The sequence below is a fragment of the Mesoplodon mirus genome (genome assembly GCF_964341445.2).
Source record: "Mesoplodon mirus genome assembly, chromosome: 20".
Taxonomy (NCBI): domain Eukaryota; kingdom Metazoa; phylum Chordata; class Mammalia; order Artiodactyla; family Ziphiidae; genus Mesoplodon; species Mesoplodon mirus.
The window spans coordinates 27,668,552-27,688,287 of record NC_138996.1 but is presented as its reverse complement, the minus strand read 5'-3'; the positions used below and the strand labels follow the sequence as shown (position 1 = coordinate 27,688,287).

Here is a 19,736-nt window from a genome sequence, read left to right as displayed (position 1 = left end):
ACTTCTCAGAAGAAGGATGTTGTTTACACAGTATTTATACCACACTGTACAGTAATAATTTTATTATCTAAGACAGATGAATGGCAGTGCAACAGATACGCATTTCCTTGTAATTTGTTGATACTTCACCTGGACAGTCAAGGGGAGGGTTTGTGGTGATAATTTTGAATCCCCATTATTCCCCCTCAGCCCCACAAAGTAGATTCTTTCCCCACATGGTTTGAGACTGTTGTTTTATGATGTAACAATATGCATGTTAACTCTCAGACTGCAAGTAATTTGGACTGAAATTTAGTAATCACCTTTTCCCTAAACTTTTCCCCTGTATTTTTCAGTGTAGAGTAGGATTTTGCTATAGAAGAAGTAGCCCTCAGGGACCCATTGAAGTTACCTATATAGAGCACAGCACCACAAGAAGCAACCATGCCTGTGGAAGGAGGGAAAACAGATATGGAGAGGATTGGGCTCTTCAGTGAGATGGAATATGTTACCGTTGGTGATAAATATGTGTCACAATTTAATCGTAAGTATATTTGGTTTCCTTTACAGCCTAAGAGTGATGTTTTCTGTATAAAATTTTGGCTTTAACGTTTGTTAAATGATATTTTTTAATGGTCTGTATTTTATGGTCTTAATTTTATAAGAGCAGGAAGCTCATTTTATTGGGCTACCCTACCTTCATATATTCTCCTCACAGGTAATTTTATTTCTTTCCAAGGTGCATGGCAGTTTTCTCCCAGAATATTTTGTTTTTAGCTTTTTTTGTTCCCTTAGCTGGGACACTCTGCTATGCAGACAGCATTAACATTTGCATCTGAAAAGGCCATCCATGATCACTTTCTCGAAAAATGAAATGCTAAATGAAAAGCTGAGGGATTTTTAGAAGAGTCATAAATAAAACAATAAGAAAGAATACACTGATATGAAACATCTCCAAGATACACTATTCTGCACCTTGCCTTTTTATTTAATAATGTATGTGGTATGCTAAACATTGAAAATGGAAAAGGATAAATATGAAAATATTCACTGGAACATGCCTAAACATTCTCTGGAAAGCAAAATTACTATCATGGGTGCCTGTGGGAAAGGAACTGGGTGACGGAATGTGGAAGGAAAATTTATTGTAAAAATATTTATACTATTGAATTTGGAACCATGTGAATATATTATTTCAAAAACCTAAGTTAAATAAAAATCAGTGATACAAATTCACATTTAGATAACCAATTGAATTAAGGGTTATTTGCACTTTAAAAAATTCTTTCACGTTATGGAAGGACTTTACAAATTGAGTTCTCCTAGATGCAAATTACAAAAGAAGTTCTAAATATTCATAAAACCAGCCTTTTTTTTTCTTTTTTTTTTTTCTTTTTTTTTTTTTTTTTGCGGTACGCGGGCCTCTCACTGCCGTGGCCTCTCCCCTTGCGGAGCACAGGCTCCGGACGCGCAGGCTCAGCGGCCATGGCTCACGGGCCCAGCCGCTCCGCGCCATGTGGGATCTTCCCGGACCGGGGCACGAACCCGAGTACCCTGCATAGGCAGGCGTACTCCCAACCACTGCGCCACCAGGGAAGCCCTCTTAGTTCTTATTGTCAGTGTAGCCTTTGACACAGACCTTTCAGTAAATGTTTTGAAATAGTGTTTAAGAGCTCAAAACTCACTGGTCCAAATCACATTTTGAAACTTTTCAAAGTCGTTTTTCAAGTCCTTTAATTACTAGTGAGCTCAAAATTGTGATATTCCTAATTTATTTTTAAAGGGCCGTTTAATGAAGCTGCAAGCAAAAACAGACAGATGCTACCTGGGGGATCCAAAGAAATGTCAAATCTCCAGGCAGGTTATTTTGATCCCCATTTTGTAAGGATTTTTGAAGGTGAAGGCTACGTAAACCTGAATCAAGTGAGGAGACAGCATATGATGGAAGAAGCCAAAAAAAATCTAGGCAAAGCGTTCCTTCCTAGTAATGGAGATAAGAAGCCGTAAGTATTTTGGAAAAAGTCTTAAATATTGATATATCTCCTGCATATCTCTCTCTCCTCCATCCTAAATTAAGTTTTGGTTTTTTCGTAGGACTTATTTATGTATGATTCATTTTCAAAAATATGATTCTTAGGTTAAGTTTGTCTTAGATGAAGACAATTATATTGGATGATTTAGGTTGACAGGTAATTTTGATTAAGTAGATTCTCATCACATTAAATTTTTGGTTATCTCTGTCACTATTCTCTATCAGTTTATACTAATGAAGTCAACTAAATAATGAAAATAAGTTCAGTTGAAAACCTTGCAATAGTCAGATTAGGAAGAAAATTGCCTTGGGCCATCATATCTGTGCCCTTGACTATTTTATCTGCTTTTTAAAACTTTAAGAAAAGTGTAAATACAAAATGTGAAATTAGGAGAAATCTTTTTTGGATAAAGAGGATAATTTATCAAAGATACGTTATTTAAAAGTCATGCATGAAGATACATGTATGGGGTTTAACAATATTTAAGTTGTGAAAATTGTCAATGTGAGGTTCTTTTTTTCTTTAACCTTTAAATACTTAAGATTGTGTAGTCTATGTGATATCATATAATATAGCTGAGCTTTATAATATGATGGTAATTCACACTCAATAATGTTGACTCTCAATCTAGAGTTTATGACAGACGAGGATTGGTTGAAAAATAATTTGGGGCTTATTTATGGTTTTGAGATGAGTAAAGCTGCGGTCTTCAAAGTTAAATTATTAAGTTTTTAGTAAGAGTAGAGAATGTCTTCTGTTATTATAGTTTATCTTTTTCCACCTTTTCACACTTTTGAGAGGTTTGAATTATTTATTTTTTAATTTATTTTATTTATTTATTTTTGGCTGTGTTGGGGCTTTGTTGCTGCACACAGGCTTTCTCTAGTTGTGGCGAGGGGGGGCTCCTCTTCGCTGTGGTGCGCGGGCTTCTCATTGCGGTGGCTTTTCGTTGTGGAGCGCGTGCTCGAGGTGCGCGGGCTTCAGTAGTTGTGGCACGTGGGCTCAGTAGTTGTGGCACATGAGCTTCAGTAGTTGTGGCACGTGGGCTTAAGTAGTTGTGGCTCATGGGCTCTAGAGCGCAGGCTCAGTAGTTGTGGTGCACGGGCTTAGTTGCTCCGCGTCATGTGGGATCTTCCCGGACCAGGGCTTGAACCTGTGTCCCCTGCATTGGCAGGAGGATTCTTAACCACTGTGCCTGGAGGGAAGCCCCTACTTATTTTTATTATTACTACTTTTTCTTGGGTTTCTTTGTTTTCTTCTTAGATATAAATTCAGACGTGCATTTATTGGGTCACTACTTCATTTCTTTTTCATGTAATAGATGTATTTTATCCTTTAAATAACTGTTTTGTATTTTTCAGCCTCCCCCACCCTCTGGAACTAATATAATATTGTAAATCAACTATACTTAAATAAAAAATAAATAATTTTAAGAAAACAAAGATTCTATTTGTTGTTATAGTTAACTGAATTAATGTAAACTCTTCTAACTTCCTAGAGATTATTAAGTTTTGTTTATGTAGAACATTTAAAATAGGCATAAAAATTAAAAATATTATCTCAAAATCTGTGACTTTGAAAAATAGGGTAAATTAGATTACAAAATAAGAAGAAAAATTTTTTTCTTACCGAAGTTAGGCAAGTCAGTTCCATTGCATATATTTTGCTCCCCTTTTAATAATATTTTATAAATTATGGTAAAATATGTATAACACAAAATTTGCTATTTTAACTTGCTCCTTTTTGTTTTTGTGGTTAAACTGTATTTAAGATGTGGATTAGGAAGTTACTATGGAACAATAGGTAGACCAGTCCCATTTTTCAGCGCACAATCAAAACCCAAAGAAAAATATGAGCCACCTGGAAAGAATTTGTACACAAACCCAGGAAAGAAAGGAACTGGATATGGGTAAGATATTTTTAATACTTTTGTATCATTTGTTTTGAATTAAAAAAAAATTTTATTTCTGAACCCTGAAGTCATCATCATTATTGTTTTCCTTCTTTAGCTATGCAGATGTTACCATAGGTAAACAGTTTTCACACTCTGCTGATTTCTATGATGCAGCAAAACTAAATGACAAGGTAAAAGAATCTATTTTAACTTTTTCCAACCTTTCTCTTATTTAGTTGACTTAGAGAATTCACTTGTGATCTAATTAGGGTTTGTTTTGTTCTATCTATTTGTATTACTTGGGCAATGGCAGATTGATGTTTATGAATTGTGATAATTTTACCTTTCTGATATTAGATTCCCAGAATGAACTTTAACCCCTGCTATAGTTTACCACGTCTATCCTTTATCTCTCCAAACCAGCTGTGAGACTTCTGTTAACTTGGCCTGATCAACTATGCTCTATTTTGATTAGAAGAGTCCTAAAAGTATCCTGGTCCTTAGCCGTGTTCCCACCACACCCTAATATATTGTGCCTAAAAAAGTAGTGGTAGTGGGCTTCCCTGGTGGCGCAGTGGTTGAGAATCCGCCTGCTAATGCAGGGGACACGGGTTCGAGCCCTGGTCTGGGAGGATCCCACATGCCGCGGAGCAACTAGGCCCGTGAGCCACAGCTACTGAGCCTGTGCATCTGGAGCCTGTGCTCTGCAACAAGAGAGGCCGCGGCGATGAGAGGCCTGCTCACTGCGATGAAGAGTGGCCCTCGCTTGCCACAACTAGAGAAAGCCCTCGCACAGAAACGAAGACCCAGCACAGCCAAAAAATAAATAAATAATTAATTTGAAAAAATATCCTTACAATCGAGATATTATTAAAAAAAAAAGAAAGTAGTGGTAGTGCTTTTGGGCTGATCAGGCCATTATGGTGAATGAATGGGATGGAGGAGTGATGGGGAGAAGGGAGGGAGTGGAGAGTAGAGAATGAAAACCTACAGGAGAGAAAGTGAAAGGACGGGAGAAAACGACTCACTTTATTACATGGCAGAAATAAAAACTGAGATGTACTGGCATAAGCCTCTTACACTCACTTTATACAATATTTGACTTACAGTGAAGCATATTCACATTTCTGGAGAGTGCCTACATGTGAAGGAATAGAGGAACCTGTAGAAATTTTGGAACCATATCAACATAATTTAACAATATTGATATAACTTAAAGAATGCTGGTAGTAATGAAAAGTCAAGTTCATTTGGATGTTAAGAAACAGAAATTAAATGGCAACTATTTTATAAGTTTTTAAATTTTTGTTTTTTTAGGCATGCAGTCTTCAATAATTTTGGCTGTGGTGATTTTAAGTGGCAGTGAAATAGAAGGGTAGTAGCCAGTTTTGCAAATGGGCATGTTCAAACCCAGGAAAAGTTTTCTATTAAATTGGGCAGAAACCTTGGTCATTTGAAAATAGGCATCTTTTGTTTCTATGCATGGATTATTCACTTTATATAAAATTCTATGTCACCTACTTTTTATATAGAATAGGAATAATAATGCATAATATTCTGTAGGAAAAATAATACATAATTTATAAATACATACAAGGCAATTTTATCAATGGCTCAGTAATTAGTCTTTCATCCAAAGTGTATGGGTATAAGATACTTTTCTCTCTTTAGAATTCTTACTTTTAGAACTTATTTATAAGTCAGAAATTTTATGTCCCTGGATTTCCTAAAATACTATTGTAATATAAAAATGTTGTAATGTAAAAAGTAAGTATTCCTTATTCTTAGAAGTAAAAGCTGACATTCTTTTGAAGCCCTATCATATGCCAGGTACTTTGAACACATAATCTCATTTAATCTTTACAACAGCATTAAGGGTGGGGGGAATATTATCATCATTATTTACACTTAAAGAAAATGTGATGCTAAAAAAGTAAGTAGGGCCTCCCTGGTGGCGCAGTGGTTGAGAGTCCGCCTGCCGATGCAGGGGATACGGGTTCGTGCCCCGGTCCCGGAAGATCCCACATGCCGCAGAGCGGCTGGGCCCGTGAGCCATGGCTGCTGAGCCTGCGCATCCGGAGCCTGCGCATCTGGAGCCTGTGCTCCGCAACGGGAGAGGCCACAACAGTGAGAGGCCCGCATACAGCAAAAAAAAAAAAAATAATAAAATAAATAAATAAATAAATAAATAAATAAATAAAAAAGTAAGTAATTTTCCCAGTGTCCCTGAGAAATGCTAAAAAGCAGGAAGGAGTTAGGGTTTGAACCAGAGACTGACTTTTTTTTACTGCCTTATATCACCCAGATAGTTGATACAGATTTGTTCAAGTGATAAATAAATCTCTATACATCAAATAAATTTATATCTAAAATGAACAATCATAGCTGTGCTTATTCATAAGTAAGCATATCTTCTGTATCATAAAAATAGAACATAACAAAGGAATGTTTCAAAAAAGTGAACCCAGCAGTATATATTAAAAAATCTACATGCTTATATGAAAATTTAAAGGTATATTAACTCTACATTACTTCCAGTTTGAGTAATTTTTGCTATATAATTTCAAACTCTTTAATTTACAGAAAGAGAATGAAGAACACCATCGTTTACTTAAAGGGACACCTTTCAAATTAAATCTTTACCCAAGGGAATATTTTGATACCAATCCTTATTTGTTTGAGAAACCTTTACCACCAATTAAAAAAGCAGAGAAGAAAGAAGCACTTGCAAACCCATTTAAGCCCTCTTCTCCTGGTAAAAAGGTAAGTTAAAAATTTTAGAATGAAAAAACATTAAGCATTATAAAGAAACGTTGCCTCTTGCTGTCATATTATTTTATTACCCATGTAAATAATAAACTTTTGTTTATATTCATGCCATGAATCATGAAACTCGTTTTTATGAAATTATGAAAAGTCATAAAACTAGATAGCATAGGGAATAATGAAGCTCTTATAATGATATAATTATTAACCATTTCATAACCATTTCAAAAGTATTTTACTTTACAATGAAGTTTCTAAGTGCCTCTCTAGATTTAGGCATAGTTTTTCTCAAAACCATAAAAAGTCAGATCATCTTTAGTTTTTGAAGTGGCGATTAAACTGAACTGTCTCCCTTCTGCTGAGGGAGAAGTGTGAATAAAAATGAAAATGCTTCTAACAGTAAACCTTAGTTTATGCTTTTGTTTTTCTTCTGTGAATTGCCTGTTAATTTTCCTTGCGAATGTTCCATTAGGATATTTGTTTTTTTGATACTGATTTGTAAGATCTTTTCATATATTAAGGATATTGTTTTTTTGTTGTTGTTGTTGTTTTTTGCGGTACACGGGCCTCTGACTGTTGTGGCCTGTCCTGTTGCGGAGCACAGGCTCCGGATGAGCAGGATCAGCGGCCATGGCCCACGGGCCCAGCCGCTCCGCGGCATGTGGGATCTTCCTGGACCGGGGCACAAACCCGTGTCCCTTGCATCGGCAGGCAGACTCTCAACCACTGCGCCACCAGGGAAGCCCAAGGATATTGTTTTATCATTTGTTTTTAAAATAATTTTTCTAGTCTGGTAAATCTTTGACTTTGGTTATAGTGTTTTGTGCTATTCAGAAATTTAATAATTTGATGTAGTCAAATTTATCAGTCCTTTGTGCTGAGTTTATGTCATTCTCAGAATGACTTTTCTTCCCAGCAGTATTAGAAAAATATGCATTCCTGATTTCTTTTACTGAAATGTATTTTGGTGTAAAGAGCAAGGTAAGGATCCAGCTTTTATCTTTTTCAAAATTCAGTTTTAAGGGCAGAAGGAAGCTTTGTGGGAGGACACGTTCTGTGCCTTGACTCTCGTGGTTTCAAGCGTGTATACATCTGTCAAAGCTCATAGAATTGTAAACTTAAAATGGGTGCAGTTTATTATACTTAAATTAGATTTACGTAAAACTGATTTTGAAAAAATTCAGTTGTTCCTGATCTCACCGATAGGATAATTAGCACCCCTGCTTTGAAATGCCACCCTTATCAAATCAAAATTCCCACTTTTTACGGGTTTTTTTTCCTGAATTTTCATGTAATTTGATTGATGTTTATTTCTGCCAGTACCAAACTACTTTTAATTATTTTTGCATTTTAATATTGGGTGGGTCTAGTCTCTTCTTACTCTTTAAAAAAGTTATATGGCTGTTTTCCAATATTTATTATTTAGAACTTTGGAATTATTTTGTAAAGTGCTGGGGAAAAAAAGACCTTTGGTATTTTGCTCTAAAATTAGATCTTTAGATTTTTGCTTGTATTAGCATATTTATATTTTGAATCTTCTGATCTAGAATTCAGCTACTTACAAAAACCTTTATTTGTCTTGTAGATTTTAATATTTTACTTCATGTAGATTTATCTACTTATATTTATTCCTACTTATTTTAAGGTCCTGGTCAATGCTTTTTTCTCCCATCAATCCACTTACATTATTTGTTCTTATTAAAACATCTGGTTTTTTAAAATAACTGGCCACTTCATTAAAGTTTCTTATGTCCTAATGGGTATTCTGTTGATTCTCTTTGGATCTTTAGATATATGATTATATATCTGCAAATAATTTTGGTCCTTCCTTTCTAATATTTATATCTCTTATGTCATGCTCATTCCAATATTTGGATATGTAATGGGGATCATGGGAATTCCTCTAGTGTTCATTTTTATAGATGCCAAAAATAAGAATAAATCAAGAATGTATGTAGAATTATACTGAATGTTTTGGTGTAATCTGTTTAGACCATCTTTTTTTTCTCCATTGACTTGTTATGAGTAACAGTAATAGATTTCTTGGAATGATTCCCACTTGACTGTGTTGTATTAATCTTTAAGTGTAACATTGTGTTTTATTTGTTAATATTAAGTATTTTCACATCAGTAATTTTAAGGGTTGTGACTGGTCTGTAATTTTATTTTTATATGCCTTGTTCTATTTTGGTATAAGTGGATGCTAGAATCTTAAAATAATCAGGAGATTTCCTTCTTTTTCTATGTTCTGTAAGAGTTTAATAGCACCAGAAATATCTGTTCCTTGAAAGCTTGAAAGAATTCTCATAGGAGATGTTCTGGGCTTAACGTCTTGCATGATGCCCATCTGTTTTCCGTAGGTGGTCTCTCTCTTTTTGAGTCACTTTTGACAATATTTTCTTCAAAAATCATTCATTTCATTCAGATTTTCAAATTTATTAACATAGAGATGTACAAAAATACTATCTTACAGTTTTTGATATTCCATATATGTACAGGTTTCTTCCACCCATTTCTCAATCTTAATTATAATATAGACTTACCTATTTATTTTTTAAGTATCATCTGGTGGGTTGGTTTATTTACCATATATATTTTTACATTTTCAATTCATCTGTTTTGCTTTTACATTAATTAATTAATTAATTTTATTTTCTTAAGATTCCTTATTATTTGTTGCTCTTAAAAATAATCCATGTGTCTCTATCTGGAAAACTTGAAAAATTATAACCATATCTTTCAAACGAATCAAGTTTTCATGTATATCTGACTTAGACACTGTAAGAGAAAGGATGCCTAATTAAATGGGTTATTGTGATTGTATAGAGTTTTCTTGGTGACCATATATAATATAATAAAAATCCTGTTAGTAAGTAAGTTTAAAAGGTCAAAGCAAATGTTTTGTGTATAGCTTAAAAAATATTTTGATTGACTTCTCTTAATAGATTACAAGAAAAGTACAGTATATGGTACAGTATCCATGGGGGATTGGTTTCAGGACTCCCCCCGCCCCCCCACTCTCAGGATACCAAAATTTGAGGAAGCTCAGGTCCCTTATATAAAATGGCGTAGTATTTACATGTAACCTTTGCACATCCTCCTGTATACTTTAAATCATCTTTAGATTACTTATATCTAATACAATGTAAATGCTATGTAAAGCACATGTCAAGTTCAAGTTTTTCTCTTTGGAACTTTCTGGAGTTCTTTTTAAATATTTTCGATCTGAGGTTGGTTGAATCTGAGGATGCAGAACTTGTGGATACGGAGGACTGACTGTGGATTATGTTTTCCTCTCTCTTTTTCTATGTGCTCTTCCTTTATTTTTATCAAAAAAAAAAGTTTTTATTTCTGTTATCTTCCCCATCATTTACTGACATTTAGTGAACTCATGTTGTGCCAGGCTCCCTGTTGGACAGACCTTACCCTTGGCCTCTTCTCTCATCTTCTGGTTCTGAGGCCTAACTCCTTTCTCTGTCAGAATACATGTGACCTAGGTCTCATTCCCTCAGTAATGGGCTCACCTCCTATGTAGATGATAGCCTGATCTGATAAATTCTCACTAAAATATTAACTGTTGGCAACAGTTTAGAATATTACCTTCTTATAAATATTTGCATTTTAATAGAGAACTTTTGGAATTACAGTGTCTTAACCCCATAGAATTGGTGGTAGGGAGACACTTTGGTGATATTTGAATTAAACAGTATAGACAATTTTCTTTAAATGTAAAACCAACTCCATGTACAATACACAAATATGTATGAACTTCTTCAAATCTAATTTTGTTAGAAGCATTTTTACAAAACCACATTAAAATGTCTCATTTTTATTTGTAGGCTGGTGGAATGAAGGCAGGAACATTTGATTCTTACCCTTCACATTCTGCTGACCCTTATGGGGTTAAATTGACAAGCCATATTTCCAGCAAAGGTGCTAAGGTTTTCCATCCACCAGGTGGACCAAAAAGCAGACCAACTGAAAGTATAATGACTTTGAATGTCAAAAGGTAGTAATGTTACATTTAGCCCATAAACCAAGACAAATTATTTTCAGCTTTTAGATTTCTTCAAAATAATGTCTTTTATTTATACATACTTTAAAACATGACAAATTTGGGTGACTTTAGAAATCTCAGCTTCTTTCGTATACCTGCAGAAGTTCTTTCCCATCTTCTGAAATTCCCAATTCAAAAAGCTTAATTTATCTGTACCAAACTATTCTGTTCATAATTTTTAAAGCAAATCTATATAGCACCTTATTTTGAGTCATTTGAGACTTTAGATATATACAGTTCAGTTAGCAGTACATGTTAACATTGTCTGTTTCTCAGTCTTTTGACCCTTGTTAAATTATTATCTCTATGTGGGCCCCAGGATCTCAGTAATTGTGTGGAATCCTAATGACACTTATTCTGTTCTTAACTTTCAAATAACCTATGAAAGCAGGAAATATTGTGATTAATTAAAAATGCTTCGAGGAAAAGTATATGTATATTATTAATGTATCATGGAACTTCAATTTTACCTAGATTTTGAGCACTCTCAAAACTGAAAAGAAGTTCTTAGAAGTTCAGAGTGTAATTTAGAATAGGACAATCCATCATTCTTTTGGTGTGTGTGCAAGATCATAAATAACTGAAGAATTCATTTGATTACCTTTCCACCTATTCATTGGAAAACTTTTAATGCCAATTTAAAACTAACTTACATATTTCTAACTTCAGTGTAATCATAGAATGGATTAGGTAAAGGACATCAAATTCACATTCTTTCCTTTTGTAAAAGCAGTAGTACATCTTCATCACTTGTGGACAGTGATTGTAATACCAACATCATTATTATGTCACAAAAGTAAGACCTGCCCTTCATTATTTATGTAATTTGACTGTTGTCTATAGGAATAATATTCTTTGTGGGCTAGTTGGTAGATGATTGGTCTGGGAAACAAAGATATGGAGCCTTTTTTCCATGTGTTTGGACCTTTATCCTTTGGCAAGTTACCTATCAGTACTCTGGCCAACTTTAGTTATACAATAGAACTGACAGTAAAATTGGAATTTTCCTCACAACACTCACCCTCAAATAGATGGAATTCTTTTGGTGCAGGGTGGTTTCAGGTTTTCTGGCTATCCAGAGGACATATCCAAGAAAGCTTTATGATGCCCTAGCATATATGTTTAGAGCAGAGTAAAGAAAAAAGTAACTGATTGTTCTTTGGGAAAATCAGAAGTTTATCTTTTGTTGAGTAATTTTGAGTTTATTCAATCCCTCTTTTTTTACATGATCACAAATATTATCCTAAATCAAGTTTTAGCTTCTTTTATCCTAATTTTAAAACTAATAAACCTTTGGGCAATAGCATTTAAAATTGGTATCATAAACCAGTTATTCCCTCTTAAGTTACATTTTAAAAGTATATCTGACATACAAAGTGAAGCTTTTTATTTGGTGAGAAAATTTGGTTTCAGATTGGTAATTTTTTATTGCAAAATGTTTTTACAATAATAAACAGATGTATTACCTGCACCTATAAAATTAAATGTGCGTTTATTTTCCAATTTTAGGGCACTAAATATGAAGAACTACAAGACTGCTTCAGTACAGTCCTATTAGCATCTGGAAGACAAATAGCCTTATAGGTCCTGACAACCAAAGATTCATTATCAAGTGCTCATTATTTGAAAAGATATAAGATATTGTGGAACAAATAGCTCCAGCATTAAAAGAAATTTAGGGCTGTGACTCTAATACTCTTCCATCTTTTAGTACTATTACATAATAAATAAATAGTATTTGTTAATAATTTAACATATGCTTGCTGATCTGTGTTTAGATCTGTGTTTCTGAGGAGATGTTTAGGAATGTTTAGAAATGTTATAAAATCTTGAAGTGTAGTCTGTCATTTGAAATATTTTGCTCCTAACGTTAAAAAATTGCAGGGTTGGAGGGTAGGGGTGGAAATGGGGGCTGGAGGGGTAGAACATGCACAGTGAATTCTTAATTTGCTGTTCCTTCTTGGAGGTATTTGAAGGTTGCGTTGATAGTTATCCTAGTGTCATAGCCCGTTAAAGCATTCTTAACATCAAAGAGAAGTATTGATCCAGTCATATTGCATAGATTCATGTATACACACATTATATAGTGAGGCAGATAGCTCAATTTATGTGGTATCGTGCCTTCTATTTGTGGCCTATGTAGAGCATCAGATCAGCCACTGGCAGCCTCAGGATGAGCAGGGGGAAGGGAGAGTGGGGATGTACTTTAAGTTCAGTATCTTACAAAAAATGGCCAGGTTCCAAGATAGGTGCAGTTGGTCTTTGGTGTCCTCTCACGTTCCTCGGTAGCTGCTCAGAGCTGCCTCTCTCGTACCTGCCTCTCTAGGTCTTACCCTCTCCTTCCCAAGTTCTCTCTTCACTCGTCCTACCACTTAAAAATATCTGTTCTTAAAAGATATGATTTAAATACATTACTGTAATTCATAGTGAGGTCTCTCTCAATAGTCCTCATTCAGTTGGGGCAGGGTGGCGGTGGTATTTAAAAAGAGAAATTTACAATATCTATTAATATAATGTATTGCGGGAATTATTTTTGATCCGTGGTTTTTTCTTAGTCCTTGTCTCTCTGCCATTCTAGACCTGTCAGAGCTGAAAACCAGAATATATAGGGGTGGCAGTAGTCTCCTTCTGGACCCACTTTTTTTTCAGTGGGGGGAAACCATGTCAATCCAGATCGACACCTGGCTTTTAAAGGGGTTGCAGATGGTACAGAGAATTTTTAATGTTGTCAAAAATCTGTTTTTATTTCCATGCCTCATAACCGTTTACTTTTTTCTAAAAGAAAATATTTTTTAAAAGATTTTTTTAAAAGACTTAAACTTTTCTAAAATATTTAAAAATTTTGTTTCCTATCCAAAGGACAGTGTGGAATGAAGACCTTGAAGACATTGTCAGGGGTATAATGAGACTCAAAGGGGAATACATTTGTCTTCAGAATAGCAAAGGTTTTGCCAGGTGGACAAAACTGAATAAAAACTCATTTAGTTGCATATTGATAAATGTTACCAAACAAGCTTTATAAGTATATGCATTATTTTGAGGAAGAGGTTTATATATTCAGATTTTATTAAAATCTAAATAATTGCTCATTTTCACCTCTGCCTTTTGTTAGCTATTTATTTCATTAATGTGCCTCTCATAACAATGCACACTTCATATAATTAATTCATAGATGCAAATACTAATCTAATGCCTGCTGAAGGGTGTAAGAAGCAGTGTGACAGTTGACAGAGCTTATCTAGAGTTTACATAAATATATTGTGTCAAATAGAGAAACCAGTAATAGGAATAGTGAAGCCTATAGAAAAGTTAAGATCTTTGAAATGATCAGAAATAGAGGAACGTTAATTAAAAAAAAAAAATTAGGGGCTTCCCTGGTGGCGCAGTGGTTGAGAGTCCACCTGCCGCTGCAGGGGACACGGGTTCGTGCCCCGGTCCAGGAGGATCCCACATGCCACGGAGCGGCTAGGCCCGTGAGCCATGGCTTCTGAGCCTGTGCGTCCGGAGCCTGTGCTCCGCAATGGGAGAGGCCACAACAGTGAGAGGCCCATGTACCGCATAAAAAAAAAAAGAAATAGAGGAACACATACAAATTTGATTTGAGGGGCACAAACTATTTACGATGCCCATTGTTTTCTTACAATTAGTGTCTCTCCTTTTAGTTTTGAAAATATAACAATACAATACAACATTAGGTGGTTTCCTGTGAAACAACTTTTTTCCCCAGAGTCAGATGTGAAGAGTTAACATTAATGGACACTGGTGTCCTGTCTCTTGACAACTCAGGCGTCTAGTTATCTACTGCCCATTAGGATGCCTGTATGACTTGAGTGGTTTTCTGCATCCACCATCAGAGAATAAGGGAAGAAATAATATGCTTGCTTAGTAGTTGTTAATCTCTGTTATGAACCATCCAACCACACCTATTTAAGGCTCAAAGTTGAAACAAAGATTAAGGATGTTAACCTGATCATGGAAGAAATGCTTAACTTTGAGAGAGACTTAGATCAATAAGAAGCTCCAACAGGAACTGGAGGGAATGTTAAGCAGTAGCATAGTGTATTTTTGGAAACCTTACCTTGCTTCTTCAGAGATTGCTTGCTCCTTTTGTATGCTAATATTGTGGACTGTGTATTAATAATAAGCCAGGCTCAACCTCTGACTAGCTGGGTAAATTGGAGCAATTTAATTAAGCTTTAAACCGTATCTCCAGCTTACAACATTATCCTGAATCAGAGTTCTATTTATAACTGCCTACAAGACGTCTTTTCTCTTTTTAAAATGATCTCCTAGAGAGCTCAAATATAATGCTTCCAAAATGAAATCTATCATTTTTACCTCTTAAATTAGCTCCTCATTAATTATTCCCTCTCTCGGTAAATTGTGCTTCCAGATATCATGTAACTTAAAACAAATCTTGAAATTATTCAGAAATCATCTCCCTTTACCATCCAATCCACTACTTCACTAAGTTAAAAACCCTTTAGTGGATTCCCATTATCCTTAAGCTAAAGGCAAAATCTATATGAGTTAAAAGGCTCTTCAAGACTTGACTCATTTCTTTTCCTTTATTTCTTGTTACACTTCTTTGCTCTTTTCATTCTACCTAGGGTAGACTTATTTCACTTTTTATAATGACAGACATGCTGTCCCTTGCCTGGGAGGGATTTATCCACTTTCTATAGCTTGGAACCTTTCCCACCATCCATCATCTTCTTACCTTACTAACTCCAATTTGTAGACTTTCAGATCTCTTCTAAAACTGTTTCTTCCTTAAGTAAGGCCTTCCTGATCTTTGAGAGGAGGTTGGATCCCCTTGTTAAGTATTCAGATAACACCTTCTAACTTCACATTTATAATATTTATTAGCCTGTATCTTCTGTGATATTATAAGTACTATAAAACCATGTCTATTTTGTTTATGGTTATTAGCACCTAGCATGGCACTTGACACTTTTTGTAGGCACTCAGTAAATATGTGTCGATTGAATGAACGAATATACTATAGTGGCCATATTTAATCATCTTTCCCCTTCACCTTGAATTATTTGTAATTCCTTGAAAGTGACCTGTTGTTCTGAGCTATTATGATGGCTCACATGCTTTTCCTTTCCTGGAATACCCTATGCCTTTCATTGTCTTGCTAACTTCCCAATTATTACTCAAAACTGAGATCAATACATAATAAAAAACCAAAGCTGCATAAACAAGATGAGAAGACAACCCTCGGAATGGAAGAAAATATTTGCAAATGAAACAACTGACAAAGGATTCATCTCCAAAATTTACAAGCAGCTCATGCAGCTCAATATCAAAGAAACAAACAACCCAATCCAAAAATGGGCAGAAGACCTAAATAGACATTTCTCCAAAGAAGATATACAGATTGCCAACAAACACATGAAAGGATGCTCAACACCATTAATCATTAGAGAAATGCAAATCAAAACTACAATGAGATATCATCTCACACTGGTCAGAATGGCCATCACCAAAACATCTACAAACAATAAATGCTGGAGAGGGTGTGGAGAAAAGGGAACCCTCTTGCACTGTTGGTGAGAATGTAAACTGATACAGCTACTATGGAGAACAGTATGGAAGTTCCTTAAAAAACTAAAAATAGAACTACCATACGACCCAGCAATCCCACTACTGGTCATATACCCTGAGAAAACCTTAATTCAAAAAGTGTCATGTACCAAAATGTTCATTGCAGCTCTATTTACAATAGCCAGGACATGGAAGCAACCTAAGTGTCCATCAACAGATGAATGGATAAAGAAGATGTGGCACATATATACAATGGAATATTACTCAGCCATAAAAAGAAACTGAGTTATTTGCAGTGAGGTGGATGGACCTAGAGTCTGTCATACAGAGTGAAGTAAGTCAGAAAGAGAAAACCAAATACCGTATGCTAACACATATATATGCAATCTAAAAAAAAAAAAAAAAAAGTCATGAAGAACCTAAGGGCAAGACAGGAATAAAGACACAGACCTACTAGAGAATGGACTTGAGGATACAGGGAGGGGGAAGGGTAAGCTGGGACAAAGTGAGAGAGTGGCATGGACATATATACACTACCAAATGTAAAATAGACAGCTAGTGGGAAGCAGCCGCATAGCACAGGGAGATCAGCTCGGTGCTTTGTGACCACCTAGAGGGGTGGGATAGGGAGGGTGGGAGGGAGGGAGACGCAGGAGGGAAGAGATATGGGGATATATGTATATGTATAACTGATTCACTTTGTTATAAAGCAGAAAACTAACACACCATTGTAAAGCAATTATACTCCAATAAAGATGTTTAAAAAAAAAAACACCAAAGCTAAAGAATTAATCAGACGGAAAATTTACAGGCTTACACGCTGATGTTAATATTTGAAAAGATTGAAAATCAAATCGAATAATTCAAAGAGAGAGAAAAACAACCAATTGAAAAGTAGATCTGAAAAACTTAAAATTGGTTTTTTGAAAAGCCACCTAGAAAAAAAAGAGAGGTGAGAGAGAATACAAACTATACTCTGAGTAAGGAATAGAATTAACCACAGATGTAGCAACAGTTAAAACATGTACAATTCCATGTCAAATACATTTGAAAATGCAATGTTACCAGAAGTAATTCAACAAGAACTGAAAACATGAATGGACCAATAAAGGTAGAAAAAAATGGAAATAATAGTTAAACTTAGTAGCCAAAAGGTACTGTGTCTAGATTATTAAGGAGCTAAATCCTATCAAATCTTCAAAACAGAGAAATCTTTTGTTATTTAAATTGTTTTGATCATAGAAAAATATGAAAGAGTTTTGATTTATTTTATGAGGATAGCATCAGTGGACAAGGATAACATAAATAGGAAAATAATATTCTAACTCATTAAAAAAAATCCTAAATCAAAAACAAGCCAATGGAATCCACATTTTAAATGAACATAAAATGATTTATTATTCTATGACTCCTAAAATAGCTTGACATGAGTGAATCTCTTATTATAAAGTTCTTTAATATATTAAAATGAAAAAAATACATGTTCCCCTAATAGATGCTAAAAAGCCATTTGAAAAATTAAATACTCTTTCCACTTAAAACCTCTTAGGATGTGACAATTAGGAAGAACTTTCCTTACTTTCTAAAGGATATCTATCACAATCATAACAGACATTAAGCTTGAGCCATAAACAAGACAAACACTGCCCTGGAAAATATATTAATATAAATATATTAATGCAGGAAGACAAGAAAAAAATCCCAAGAGGAAATAAATATTAGAAAAAGACAATATTATTGCTTGCAGGTGATATATAGTTATTTACCTACAATGTAAAAAGAATCTATTGAAAGATATTTGAACTAATAAAATTGTACAATAAACAGATGTATATAATGATCTGCAAAAAAAGATAGTCTTTTCCATATGTCCATTAGGAAATGTGAAAACTATTCTATTTACAATAGGAAAAACACTGTGGAAACTTAGGATTAAAATGAAGATATAAAAGGAGGCTGGAGCAATAGACCATGTTCCAGGGAGACTAAATATTGTAAACTTGCTGTTTATCTTTAATATATCAATAAATTTAATGCAATTTACTAAAAATCCCTACAGAATAAAAACAATAAAACTTGACTAGCTAATTTTAAATTTTATTTTGAAGACAAAACATGAAAATATGTCATGAAAATTTGAAAGAGGATGTTTGTTCTAAGCCAAAATATACTAAAAAGCTACTTATACTATAATCAAAAACACTAATGTATTAGGGGCTTCCAATTAAAACTGGCAGGCAGAACACACTTATTTGCTGGCTCTCCTCTGACCCTAATAACACAATAGTAAAATAATGAGTCCAGAAAAATGACTCATAAGGGGATCATCAGAGAATAAGGAGTTTCAAAAAAATTCTGTAGACAAAAAAAGTAAGAATAGAGCCAAAAACGTTTAATTAAAAGTGTGTTTAGGAAAGACTTTTTCAGTCAGTTTCTTTTTTTCCTCCTACCTCCTTCCCATCCTCAGTGCTTTCCCAGTTCAGGCAACCCAGAATTTTACCCCCAGATGAAAAACTAAGCATCTTGCCTCTGAACATTCTGAAGAGCTACCTAAGGAGAATTGGGACTACAAGAGTAAGGTTCTTGTTCTGGCATTATTACTCCAATAAGAATAATTCTGGTTCTCTTCTGGTCAATAGCCCTGTACACACATACTCCATAGTTACAGGCATCTTCTTTATAGTTGGGTGAGATCTGGTGGAAAAACATACCTACATATACCAGCTACCTAGAAAAGTTAACACTGTGTTCTGTCTGGTCATAGGACTTGATTTTCCAAATTTCCCAAACTTGACTACCCAGAAATGGCTTCTAGCCAAGATAGAGTATCAGGAACCAGATTTATGCTTCTTCTTTAGGCAATTAAAAACTGTACAAAACATACATAACAACTCTTTTTAGATACTGGACACAGACAGCGCAGGATTGTGATCCGTGAGGAAAAGGAAACAATTGAGGTGAGCCCTGCAATTGCTTTTTGTCTGGAGGCACTTTTGGACCAGAGAGGATGGAGGACTTGGAATCTCAAAGTATAGTAGCCTTGCTGAGTTGAGACAGAAATTGGAACCCAAGGAATCTAAAGTGGCTCAAATTTGTGGGGTTGAGTTCTAGAGAGGAAGGATCTACACAGGAAGAGTTCAGAAATCCGCATAGGTATCCCCTTAACCATGCTGACATCTAAGACAGGCATGCATAAGGTTAAATTCCATGAGGCAGAACAAAGAACAACATGGACCTGTCATGGTTCCCACAGCTCACAGAAGGCCAGGAACCATTCAAGGCTGGGACATTCTCACCTCTCTGCATTCAGTGGTGGTTCCAGAGGATCTAGAGTAGACTAGAGGCTACTCTACACCCACCCTAATAAAAGTTTAAAAAACAAGCCTCAAAAGCATCAAATTGAAGCAGAAGTAATGTAATGCCTAACACAACCAATTCCAACAATCTGTAAAGG

General features: G+C 34.9%; 1 protein-coding gene across 4 annotated transcripts in view; it reads left to right on the top strand.

Moving 5' to 3' along the window:
- Positions 1 to 19,736, top strand: part of CFAP96 (cilia and flagella associated protein 96) — a 146,049-nt gene that overhangs the window by 1,204 nt on the left and 125,109 nt on the right. For 2 of the 4 annotated variants that reach the window (XM_082608353.1, XM_082608352.1), the window contains exons 2-8: positions 336 to 523; positions 1,763 to 1,982; positions 3,784 to 3,921; positions 4,022 to 4,097; positions 6,490 to 6,669; positions 10,512 to 10,681; positions 12,239 to 12,433. In XM_082608353.1, the coding sequence (XP_082464479.1) occupies positions 424 to 523; positions 1,763 to 1,982; positions 3,784 to 3,921; positions 4,022 to 4,097; positions 6,490 to 6,669; positions 10,512 to 10,681; positions 12,239 to 12,287 (933 nt within the window). In that variant the 5' untranslated portion in view covers positions 336 to 423 and the 3' untranslated portion in view covers positions 12,288 to 12,433. Of the gene's footprint in view, positions 1 to 335; positions 524 to 1,762; positions 1,983 to 3,783; positions 3,922 to 4,021; positions 4,098 to 6,489; positions 6,670 to 10,511; positions 10,682 to 12,238; positions 12,434 to 19,736 lie in introns of those variants that run through there. The other 2 variants (XM_082608354.1, XM_082608355.1) reach the window with 2 other exon arrangements.